This window comes from Lampetra fluviatilis, chromosome 2 (assembly GCF_964198595.1).
Source record: "Lampetra fluviatilis chromosome 2, kcLamFluv1.1, whole genome shotgun sequence".
NCBI lineage: Eukaryota > Metazoa > Chordata > Hyperoartia > Petromyzontiformes > Petromyzontidae > Lampetra > Lampetra fluviatilis.
In genome coordinates this window covers 14,105,739-14,117,442 of record NC_136276.1, presented here as the reverse complement: position 1 = coordinate 14,117,442, position 11,704 = coordinate 14,105,739, and the positions used below count along the sequence as shown (strand labels likewise).

The 11,704-nt window shown below is 47.4% G+C and overlaps 1 protein-coding gene across 1 annotated transcript; it reads right to left on the bottom strand.

Annotated features, from left to right (window-relative positions):
• Positions 1-404: 404 nt before the first annotated feature.
• LOC144943214 (caveolae-associated protein 1-like) lies at positions 405-11,254 on the bottom strand. The gene is made up of 2 exons (XM_078870508.1): positions 10,179-11,254; positions 405-2,103 (listed from the first exon to the last, which is right to left on the bottom strand). The coding sequence occupies exons 1-2, from the start codon at positions 10,914-10,916 to the stop codon at positions 1,198-1,200; spliced, it is 1,644 nt and encodes a 547-aa protein (XP_078726634.1). The 5' UTR covers positions 10,917-11,254; the 3' UTR covers positions 405-1,197.
• Between the last annotated feature and the right edge of the window lie 450 nt (positions 11,255-11,704).

Here is an 11,704-nt window from a genome sequence, read left to right as displayed (position 1 = left end):
CGCCAATGAAGCCATTCCACCTGTACATTAATTTGTTGCCTTGCCTGTGGCATGCCACATGCAGCGCTTTGCCTCCATGTCTGTTAAATGGCAAAATCGATTTCCTGTCCGTGCTGGCAATGAGAACATCTTTTTCAGGAGCACAATGTCATGTTGATGACGGATTTCTTGATGAAACAGAGCCCTCGAACATTTGCGGGGAAGCCATTAGGCCACTGCATTTGACTATTTTAATAGGGCCACAAAGAAGGCAGGAGAAAACTGGTAATGTGCCAAAAATCTGTTTGGTCGTGCTCCCCCCTGCATGCATTTGGGGAAAAAACAATCCACGTCTGGGTTAATTTAAAGACAAATTAACATGGACGCATACACAAAAACCCCCACTGCTTGTGTTAATGTAATTTTAAAGATTAAGCTTTATTAGGTTCATCCAATATTCAGTTGCATTTTTGTAGATAACCATGAATACATGTTGATTTGATGCTATGCTTTGGTAATATAAAGGCAACTAAAGTTATATTTACGCGAGAGATGTTATAGATTGTAGCATAAAAATACTTGTCAAAGTAAAATCACTATTTATTTTACTGCATTTATGAAGCTAATGTTATATATGCTTATTTTCTATCATGCAGAACTACAGTATAAGAGCACTTAAGCATGTATTAAACGAGGCATCTGAGTACTGTAAGCAACCAAAGCTATTTTAGCTTAAATTCTAATTTGTATGCAACTGGACATTTTAATACTGAAAAAAAAACACTATTTGTTTGGTTTTGTTGTGCTAAATGATACATTATGTTTACCAGTGCCCATATATATTTTGGACTTTCCATTAACGGTGATAATTTATCATTGCAGCATGTAATCAATCCGTTATTAAAACAAACTGAATGCAGCGTACTAGCAACATTCATCTTGTAGCCATCTTTCTAATTATTCTTTGGCCTTCAAATCACTTCCTTTACGACGACCCAGTGGTTGCAATACAACCTACACGATACCTCCTCCCTCCATCTCTGAAAAATAAAACACATTCCGTCTTGCAGGGTGCAGCACTGTGGTAAACATTCAATCGGTTTGATCGGCAACGTGTTCACCATTACAGCACATCACATTTTGGCACTTTAACACAAGTGTAGCGGGGCTTTGGACTCGTTTGCACGGTGCTTTTCCATTTGCATGAACGTTCACCTCCTAAGACTTCTGCTGCAAAGTGAGGACGGCTGGCTCCTCATTCTCCCCGAGCCGAACGGTGAAGGACAGCGGCACGGTCTGGCCGGCCTTCCCGTCCGAGTCGAGGGTTATCGCGGCCGACTGCATCACCTCCTCCATGTTGACATCAGAAAGGGAACCGTCGCTCTGCAAGAACTCCACGTTGGCTGCGTCGATCTGGTACTCTTCCATCTCCACCACGTCGCCCTCGCGGATCTTCTTCACCGTGAACTTGAAAGGCGGCACCTTGAAGGACGACACGTTGGCACGCGTTGGCTTTTTATGCTCAGGCACAAATGATTTTCGGATCTTATCGCGTCGATCTTGTGGCACGATCTTCATTCCCAACTTGTTGACCTTCTTCTCTATGCTCTGGCGCGTGAGTGCTCTCTTCATGGTGTCGATGCGCTTGTTGGTGGTCTTCTCGGGCGCTCCGGGTGCATTGGCTGTTGCCTGACCATCGCTCACGAAGATCTCCTCCTCCCCGTGCGCTTCCTGACCCTCATCCGCATGCCCTTCTGCTGCGGGGGCCTCCTGAGAGGGTGCCGAGTGGCCAGGCCTCAGCGTGAGCGTTTGCCGGATCTTCTCGCGCCTCTCGGGCGACACCAGCTTGTTGACTCGCTTCTCGAGGGTGTGACGGGAGAAGGCCTTGCGCAGCGTATCGACGCCCTTCTGCCCGCTCTTGCGCAGGCGTGCGGCCTTGCTGCCGGGCGCCTCGATCATCTCCAGGTCTTCGTCCTCGGACAGGTCGAGCACCTCCCACGTGGGGCTCGCCTCGCCCTCCTGCCCATCTTGTGCGTCCACCCCCTCCTCGACTTCCCCGGCTTCCACCCCCGGAGGTGGGCGACGTCGAGCCAGCACTGCACTCGTGGGTGTGTCGGAGCCCTCCTGCAGCCAGGCGCCACACATTCCAATGCGTTACTCCAGAATTACAATCAGTCCTCTTTTTTTTGGGGGGGGGGGGGGTATTCTTTACAGATTAAATACAATTTACAACGCAATGTTATAAATTTGGGTGAAATGAACATTTCAAATGAGAAAAACATAGAACGAATACTGCCGTTGCACAAGCTCCTGAACGAAATGTACATGAAAAACAGCTGTGGATCTACCCAAATTGAATGCACATTTGGGGCCAAAATGTGCTCCTAATTTAGACGTCTCTCGTAGCAACTGCAGCATAAACAAAGGTAAACACCAGGTCGTCATGCATGCTGTGGACATGAAATTAGAAAAAGCATTCGCTGTAATTAGAATGTGTAACACTGGCTACAGTGTCACTTTTTACGGCAGTTACATGCTTAATTTATTTGATTTATGAAATGGCCACATGTTTATTTACAAATGCGTTGCAGGTTTTGGGTCAGGAGGATTCTGCATTGAGGCAGGGATACAGCTTATGGACACCGTTGTTCACGAATCAGTATTTACTTCTCTGTCAACGAAAAGAATCCTCCCAGTTGAATTATAGCCAGTGTGGTTCAGGTTATAATCTGTATAAATGTTACCTGCATTATTTATATTAGACTGTGTATAGAACTATTGACAAAAAGTGCTTTCATTCCATGCTAAACGAAATGTTATGTTTTGCTTTAGGAAAACAGGGAAATGTTGATATAATTTTCTGATTAGATGGAATTGTTTACTTTACTAAATGACTGGATAAAGACTGGTGATTTGCAACAGCAATGGTGCCAGATAATAACTGGTGAGAACCAACCATGTAACAACTGGCCATAATTAAACATTCCTTGTTTATCTCTTAATGATGATGGTGTGTGCAGCCCGAGCCAGCCAACAATGCCAGAGTGTGCCCTACAAAGGCTGTGTGCAGAGCACCCTAGACCAGTGTTGTTCACTCATTTTCAGAGGTGGGGGGGGGGGCACTTTCAGCGATAAGACATCAGTGTGAGGGCCACCACACATTTGAAACCATTGGGTTTGACAGCATCATGGGAGTGTTTTCACATTTGTGCATTGTTAGGGGCCGCCAGTGGCCCACGGGCCTTGCAATGAAGAACATTGCCCGAGACTCAACATAAACTATTATACTAGCATAATAGCCATATTTATTTGCGCAATACGAGAGCATATCTCTGGCTTATATGGTAATGAGCAAAACGCAGACACATGTGGACACTACACGCTTGCGGGCAACGTGAATCAACGCGGTGTTTATGAGACGCGGCACGGGCCCTGTTGCTGCCGTAGCTGGGCGAGCCGCCCACAAATGGCGCAATCAAACAGGACACTTTATACCGAGGACGGTTCCACACTGGGGCAGGCGCATGCGAATGAAATTAGACAGAAGTGTGGCCAGGCGGGGCTCGCTGGTGGTGACTCGAGCTGTTGTCTGGCAGGGCGGACCAAGGAACGGAGGAGCACATGAAGTGACACCACCAACACGAGGCCTATTATTTGTTGTTTTGCTTAAGTACTACGAAGGGAAATAGTACACCTCACGTATATTTACAAAGTAGGACCACTGAGCTTTGGTGAGTGCGTGAGGTGTTTTCCTGTGACAGTGTCGAACTTGTGCGCGTGCTCTGATGACGAAGGTCCGTCTGCCTGGCAGGGGCTGCTGAGTCGTAGATCTGGCTGCTTCATGGCTTGGCACTCAACTTGCTGTTTGCCAGTTGTAGCCCTCCCATATGTCAAAGCAGTTTACTCTGTACTTTTTGAATCCCAGCATTTTCCATTTCATGATAGTGCTGTGACTCATAAAGGAAAGAGAAAAAATATAATGGGATTTTCCAGTTGGATTCAGGAAACAGTATACATGAGTTCCACACAATGGCTGTAATTGTTTTCTCAGTGATTTAGTTTGGCTGTGGGGGTATGTTAATATTAATGGCAGAGGTCGGGGTTGGAGGTGGAGAAAAAGCCCCATGCAAAACGCAGAATTCATGTATTTTAGAGGCTCCCTTGTTTGATCGTCCCGTGGTGTAATGCACGCTTTGCTTCTTCCAAGGCATCTAGCCAGCATGGAAGAGTAGGCCAAGCACCTAATTTTCCTGAAATGAACATCTACACATCGAAGCTGTCATTTAGTGACTGGAGCTGAAATTTCCACTTTCCTGCTTTGTCAAACACTACACCCCATAGACCATTAAACACACTAATGGGCTACCTAAAAACACGCCAATTAAAACATTGAGCAATTTCCTCGTGGCAAAAACAATGCACACAAACACTTGCAGGTTCCCCCCACGGTGCAGGGTGCCGGGTGCACACGGCAGGGCCAAGCAGTGGAACACAATGCGTGTCGCCTGGGAGGCAACCTTCCTGCCATTGTCGCACAATTCCTACAGAGGAAAATAGCAAAACGTGCAAGCTCCTGTGATCAGCATTGCACATGAGGCCACCTGGTCGCTGAACCCAGCACACAATAGTGTGTGGCCATTTGGGATAATTAAGTTTCCATTTAATGTGATTCCCACACGGCACACAGTGTGTCCTTGCGTGCATATTTCTGTGTGGGTGTATGTATATGCTGTCTATAAATAAATATGTTGATGGATCTGTTAGAATATCTCTCGCAATGCCAAAATTATACATGAGAATGAAGTTGCATCTTTTTTCCTGGTGAAAAAATGGCTCATAGAATTCTACATAAATAGTAATTACTTTGAGTGTAACATGCAAGGCAAATTACTACTTTAAGCGAGTCAATGGAATGCAACTTACGCGTACGTTGCCTGTGAATGAATGTGCCGGTTGCGGTACACAAATCTCTTGATACCCCTGCTTAACTGACCCAGATATTTCATATTTGATGTTTTATTTGTATGTGGGTCCCACTTCATTAAATAAATTAGTGTGCTCAGCCACAAAACAGGCTGCACATATACCGAGAGTTGTATTTCTTGTGAACCAATCATGTCTATATTTCATGTACAGTACAATGAATACTTTATACTGTTATTATAATTCCTCTTCATATCATCAAGTTAAGGTGTCATCCATTAGAAGAGTCAGTTTCTCTATAACATGACCACTGTCGACTACCTAAAGCAGTGATCGTTTCATTGACATTGCAGGGATGATAAGTGGAGGTGACTCACCTGGCCGGACATGTTCATACGTAGATGTATGAGGGCTTCCCCAATGCCATGCGGTTAATTATTTAACCGTACTTCACCACGGTGGTCAGTGCGTGTCGGTTAAGGTGGGAAATATAGTTGTGGGAACATAGAATTACAGTCTAACAATAGATTGTTGGAATGTCCTCTGCTGCCCACAACGTAGCACAGCCCCGAGCTGCCTATGAGAACCTCGCGTGCATGGCGATCAGCCATACAAGAAGTAGCTATCAACACTCAATCCCACTTAGCTTCCAAGATCTGATGAGATTTGGTGAATTCCGCATGATTTGGTCATAGGCATCATGTGCATAAGGCAGTTAAATATATCGGGTCACATAATTGAGTCAGGGCATAATTAAAAAAATAATTTTAGTTCCATAGATATGCTGTACATTCTACATTGCGACCCAGGATATGTGCTCATTGTAAACTATTCTTGCCGTAAATCACTGACGAGCATGCGACTGCCCAATAATGAGACATATCATTTTACGAATGAATGAAATACGACTTCTTAGTGGAACCGCATAGGAATTAAGGCCAGTGATATTCCTGACCTCATGACTTCATCCCCATAATTCTGAAGATAGGTTATACTGTACTGCCCTAAACTTAGTCATTTACTTACTTGCACCTGCCACCCCGAACACAATTGTCTGCACCCACGACTGGCTTACAGAATCCACAGTGTGCCATCTCACACATCGTCATGCCCTGGTTAGAGTGTACTGATCGGTGAATTTGCTCAAACAACTCCACACCCTACCCTTTGGCCCAGATCCCCTGACCCCGCACCCCTCTCTTAACACCACGTGCACATCAAACCCATGTGGTGTCATAAATTTTAACACTGGCGTGCATCGCAAAAGGCTGGCTGCTGCGAATCTGTTAAGTGTCCTCAGTTCGACTGTAGCGTGTTGGCGTAGGCACGTCTGGGTGACGTGGAACGCATGTGAATCAACCAAGTACGATCTCCCGCGCTTTCCATTTTCTTGCGTTTGAAATCTCGCCGCAACGGCCTCATTAAAACCAACGTTACCAGCAACGCGAGTATGAACGGTCTTTTTGTTTTCTAATGGATATCAATGGCAGTTGCGAGTGTGGACTCGTAGCCCAGTGAGTGATGACACGCGGCAGGTGGCTGCAGCGAGATAGTGCCAGTTGTGCCACGCCCATGCATGCGCCTGTCCGTGGCTTCGCTGGAACCCGATGATGATCTTGCACAAGGCGCGCATCGCGCCTCTCGGAATTCTGCGCATTTTCCACCCGCCCGAGCAAGTACATTGCACAGAGTTAGAGTCATTAGTGTAGACTTGTCTTAAACACTTGCATGTTTACCACTGGGTTTTCTCTCTCTCTCTCTCAAATTAAACCCATGCCAACATAATCGTGGTAACCACCCCAAAGCAAATACTAAAGTAATGCACATTGGGGACGTAACTCCAGCGCAGTAGGTGGCCTTTTTGGATTTGTATACACAGCTGCTGCATTTTTATATTGCATTTCTATGCTTTTCATGGTTGAATTACAGTAGTTTTAGATGCATCCGTTAAAGGTGGCCTACTAAGTCTCTCCTTGCAGCGGCTGCCACTCATCGTTATGTGCTGTAGCTTCAGCGTACCACTCGATAAGCCATTCATCTCTCAAGGCAGCCTTACCAGATACTGGCTTATCTGAGCTTCATCGAGACAGGCGGCTAATATGAAAAAACTGCACCGGATTGGGTCCAAGTACTAAGCGTTTTATAACTCCACTTGGTGGCAAGTTTTGAGAATGAAAAATAACCGTTGATGTTTCTGGAGGGGAGCTTGCCATCCTTACAAACTATATCACCGCAACTGCTGCATTTTTATTGTACAAAATAACTAATGTCAAAAAACAGTATCTCAATCAAGGCCGCGGGGCGTTTCTTATCTCTGATGGTGGGGGAGGAACTCACTTGGTTGTGGAAATTCCACAGCACTTTGACAGAAGCCACCATATTCATAGATGGCCACGTTTTTGGTACGTTATTAGTAAGGCACTGTCCTTGTACATGTTGTGCCAGTTATTTGTACACTCGATTCTCAAGGTGCAGCAGAGGCCATGGTTCCCGGGCAGCATTGCCTTCAGGGCCTTTGGGGACGAGCGCCCTGGGGGCCTCAGTGGGTGGGTTGTACTTGACGCTCCCTCTGTAGGCGGCAGTGCTATGCCACCATGGGGACTTTCCATGGGGCCCTACTGCCGCCGCAACGTCTCTCTGGCTCGCAAAAACCAGGTCACTAATGCGGATGAATGTGTACGCTTGTTCGCGCGTGCATCAGTTGTATTCTTCGTGCGAGTGTGTGCTTTCGCCACCAATATCCATAATATAGGTTTTTTTTGTGGCTAGATCGCGTAAATATACTTACTAATTGGCTGTGTCGGGTGGTGGCGAGTTTAACGACGCATTTATATTTACGTGATCTAACCCCAACCAACTCTATTATGGTGTGCATTTATGCTTGCAGTTTAAGTATGAAGAGTCCACGCCTTTGTCAAATGTGAATCATTTCGCTTGCCAAACCATGAATCTTGTATTGTTTCACAGTGGGGTAACCTTGGGCCGGTGGTGGGACAATAATGGGCAAGAGTTGCTTAACAACAGTGTTATTCTGGATAGCAACCACACAAGTAAAGGTTTGTGTGTGTGTATACAGTACATGCATGTTCGTGTGCATTGCACATCTGTATATCTATGTATATACGTGTACGGTTGTATTTTCGTGTCTGCGTGCGTCTCCATTGTGTGTGGAGGTCGCCCAGGCGGGTGCGGTGGGCTGTCACGCGCGCTGCCCACCCACAAATGGGTATAACAGGGCACACAGTATTGCCAGCGCAGCAGCCAAATAGAAACACAACCCGTATTATTTACGCAACCACCCTGCATGTAGGCGTGGCACTTGGTGCGATAGCAGCTAGCTAAGCTGTGAAAGCCACACAACGTTTGAACGCCTGCCCCAGTTTGGTGAGATACCGCAGGACTGAGAGGCTTTAATGGCGCGTCAGTGAAGATTCAACACAATTCATTTAAAGCATTGTAGCCACACTGACAGCCAGATCTCATTATTTATAAATCATAATGCCAAGTGCGTTTTGGGGGAGCTCAACTCATCTCTATTGAGAGTCAATCATTTCAAGGGAGTCCAGACGAGGTGGGAGGTGAGGAAGAGGCGGAGGGGAGAGGCAATGTTACAACCACGCCGGGTTATCTAGCTGTGCAGCGTTTCCATGCCGGATCTCCGATATGACACCCACATTTTGCCCAAATTCCTTTTGAGTGCTGATGGGTAGCTCCCTCTATGACGGACATCCCCCTTGGGATATATATTTGACCTGGTGCAGCTCACTGAGCAGCTGCACATGGCCGACCTTGACCTACAAGGCTGTATATGGAATAAGAACATACCTTGCGCCTTTGTTTTAGGACAAAACCATTTCTCTTTTGGATAGCACTTCACTGCCGATGTCATTCCCACGATGCACACTGGTTTATGAGCTAAAGTTACTCATACAAATGTAAAGGCAACGGAGGTTATATGCAGGCTGGGACCTGTGTGGAGTCTCTAATATCCTAAGAAAACACACCAGCCTCAGGAGAAATTAGCACCGTGTATAGGTCATCCTCAGTGGGATTTTATGATGGAAGATGAATTCGTAGCTATAAAAAAAAACCTGGAAAAATAGGAGTCAGTTCAAGTGACGAGCAGGAAACCCATCTGTGTGACCTGGGAGGGCTAAAATAACAAATGTCTCTTCAATGGTGTTTGCTAAAGACTCGTATCAGGGCGGAAGAGTATATTAATCGGAAACTAATGAATATCCGTATTCAAATAGACCATATCACTATAGAGAGGCTGCTGAACAAAGGCAGCGTACATTATGTAAAGTAACTCATCTGAACACATTACATAGATAACCTCATTAGATTGCAGCAAAATTGACCGTTAGAAAAAGTCAAAGTTTTGACGGTTGACCTGTCAGAACGTCCAGCACATGGTGTGTTGATAGGAACGTTGGTCTTTTTTTCTGGCTATTTAGTCGTGTATTGTCTGTTATATATTATTTTATAAATTAAACCGGGCAAGAGGGATTGGTGCTCATGTGTGGTGCAGAACCTGTAAAATTGTATCCCTTTTTGAAGTTGAAAGTGCGCAACTGAATTGCAGTGAGTTCCGCTGTACAAGACCAGACTCAACCAGGACACAGCAAAAAAACGGTACAAATTGCTATAGCAGCTGCAATAAAAAAAGCGTGGTATCTACACTCGGCAAATCTTAAAAAAGCATGTTAAAAAAACGTAGATTAGAGAGCATTTTTTTTACGAGTAAGCGATTTGTTTTTAATCTGTTTTGGTTAATTACTTGATTAATTAAAAGTCAGTGAACATGTGTACGCGACACGTGTCTGCTACGCTTGGTGTGAAATTGAAATTCACATCAAGCCCGTTTCAAAGCGTTGGAAACGTATGAACAAATTTATCACATTAATGTACCTTGACTCGGATTGAATATTCATAAACGATCACTCGGCTCACTTGAAACGAATTTTACAAGTGTGCTTTTTTGGGGGGGGGGGGGGGTTACACCAAAAAGTAAAAAAAAAGCGACGTATCAATTAAAGGGTGGTGTTACGCACGACCGAAGCGTTATGCGTAAAACCAGCCTTCAATTTAATGCACAAGCGGTTAGGGAAAAATTGATGGCGATGACGATTGCGATGATGTTTGTGTTTTAACGCAGTGAACCGCATGTGAGTGCGTTACACGTGCAGATCAATGAACGCTCACACGATGCACACGTCTTGTGTTAGAGTAGTGAAGGAGAGCGAGGTGGAGTGAGTGGTTGTCTTTTTTTTTACCTGGTAGACCATGATGCGAAAGTTGCTCCTCTTGATGAGCTCGGCGTGGTTGTTCTCGAGCTTCTTCACGTCGTGGCTCTGCTTCTCCAGGCGAGCGCGCACGTCCTTCACGTTGGCGCTCACCTTGCGGGCCTTGTCTAGCACCTGTCTCACTGTGGCACCCGTCTCGGCTTGCGCCTTCGAGAAGTCGGCCACCTCGCCCTGGATGAGGCTCACGGCTTTCTCCACCTCGCCCTGCCGCGCCTCCATCGAGTGCTGCGCCTCCTGCACGCCCTCCACCATGTGCAGCAGCTTGTCCAGCAGCGTGAGCACGCTGATGGCGTTCACCTGCGAGCTGTCGCGGATGAGGCTGCCCACGGGACTCTGATTTGGGCTCAGGTTGGGGCTCGAGTCCTGGCTCTTGTCCGTGCGTGCCAGGCTGGCGTCCCGCTTGCCGACGCTCGGCTCCTCCAGCACACCATTTCTGGGTGGGCTGGAGGCTGCCTTGCCGCTCGGCTCGGAGGTGGACGCACCTGCCTCGAAGCCGGAGGCCGGGACGCTGGCCTCGGGGCTGTACACGGGCGTGCTCAGGCTCTCGGGGCTCGTGGAGGAGCTGCCTTTGCCGGTTGGCTCGGGGGTGGAGGCCGCCTCTTCGAGGATCAACTGAGTGCCAGGGCTGGACGCGACCTCGCCGTCCAACTGTGCACTGGGCTGGCTGTTGGATGCCACCATCACCTCCCGTGCTCCATCATCACCCATGGCTGATATCTATGAGAGCGCCGCACCACTGCAAGAACACGCGCTCCGACTGACGGGCACTGCGCACACGTGCACAGGGAACTGGACCCGTGGAAACGTGTTTGTTTGTTGTGGTGGTTGCTGGTTGTGGTGGTGGTGGAGGTTGTGGTGAGCTGAGGGAGAAGGAGGACTGCGTGGAGGAGACGACTCTTGCACGGCTTGGCAACTGCGTGGTATCCCGAGCGGGGAGCGCTTAAAACGCGGGGACCCGCCTGGCTCCGATTACTGGAAAATATTTCACAAACTCTGGGCGGACAAACACCAGGGTGTGAGCCCGGACTTCTGCCCCGCCAGTGTGCGCCACGAATGTGGAAGGAATGCCTGGCGCCCCCCATCACAACCCCCCCCACCACCACCACCAAGCGCCACCACTCCTGTCCACCCACCTCGACAAAAAATCCAAGACTTTTTTTTCTTCAACCCCCCCCCCATCCACACCGCCTTCTCCTTCTACTTTATTAAAACTCCCACTGGAAATAACGGAGATATTCTTGGAGCCCCTGTCGCCGCGCCGTTGTTAAGAGGCGCACCAAACACTCGTGGGTCGTTTGAAGTTTCGTTCGCCATTCCTCGCATTTTTGGGGTTTTTTTAAACGCGCGTGCGTCTATGCCTGATGCCTGTCCTGTCCACTGTGCACAGATAGTTATGGTGTAGGTTATACAACAAGCGCGTATGGTAGGTATGTGTGTTTAGCAGTGGTGGTGTCAGTCTATTTGGGGGGGGAGGTAGGGGGCGGTGTCCTTAAGCA

Excerpts from the sequence above, each read along its gene's own strand:
- LOC144943214 (XM_078870508.1), bottom strand. The coding sequence starts at position 10,916 with ATGGGTGATGATGGAGCACGGGAGGTGATGGTGGCATCCAACAGCCAG. Across the intron at positions 2,104-10,178 it reads TTCGCATCATGGTCTACCAG|GAGGGCTCCGACACACCCAC; the intron begins GTAAAAAAAAAG and ends GCCTGGCTGCAG.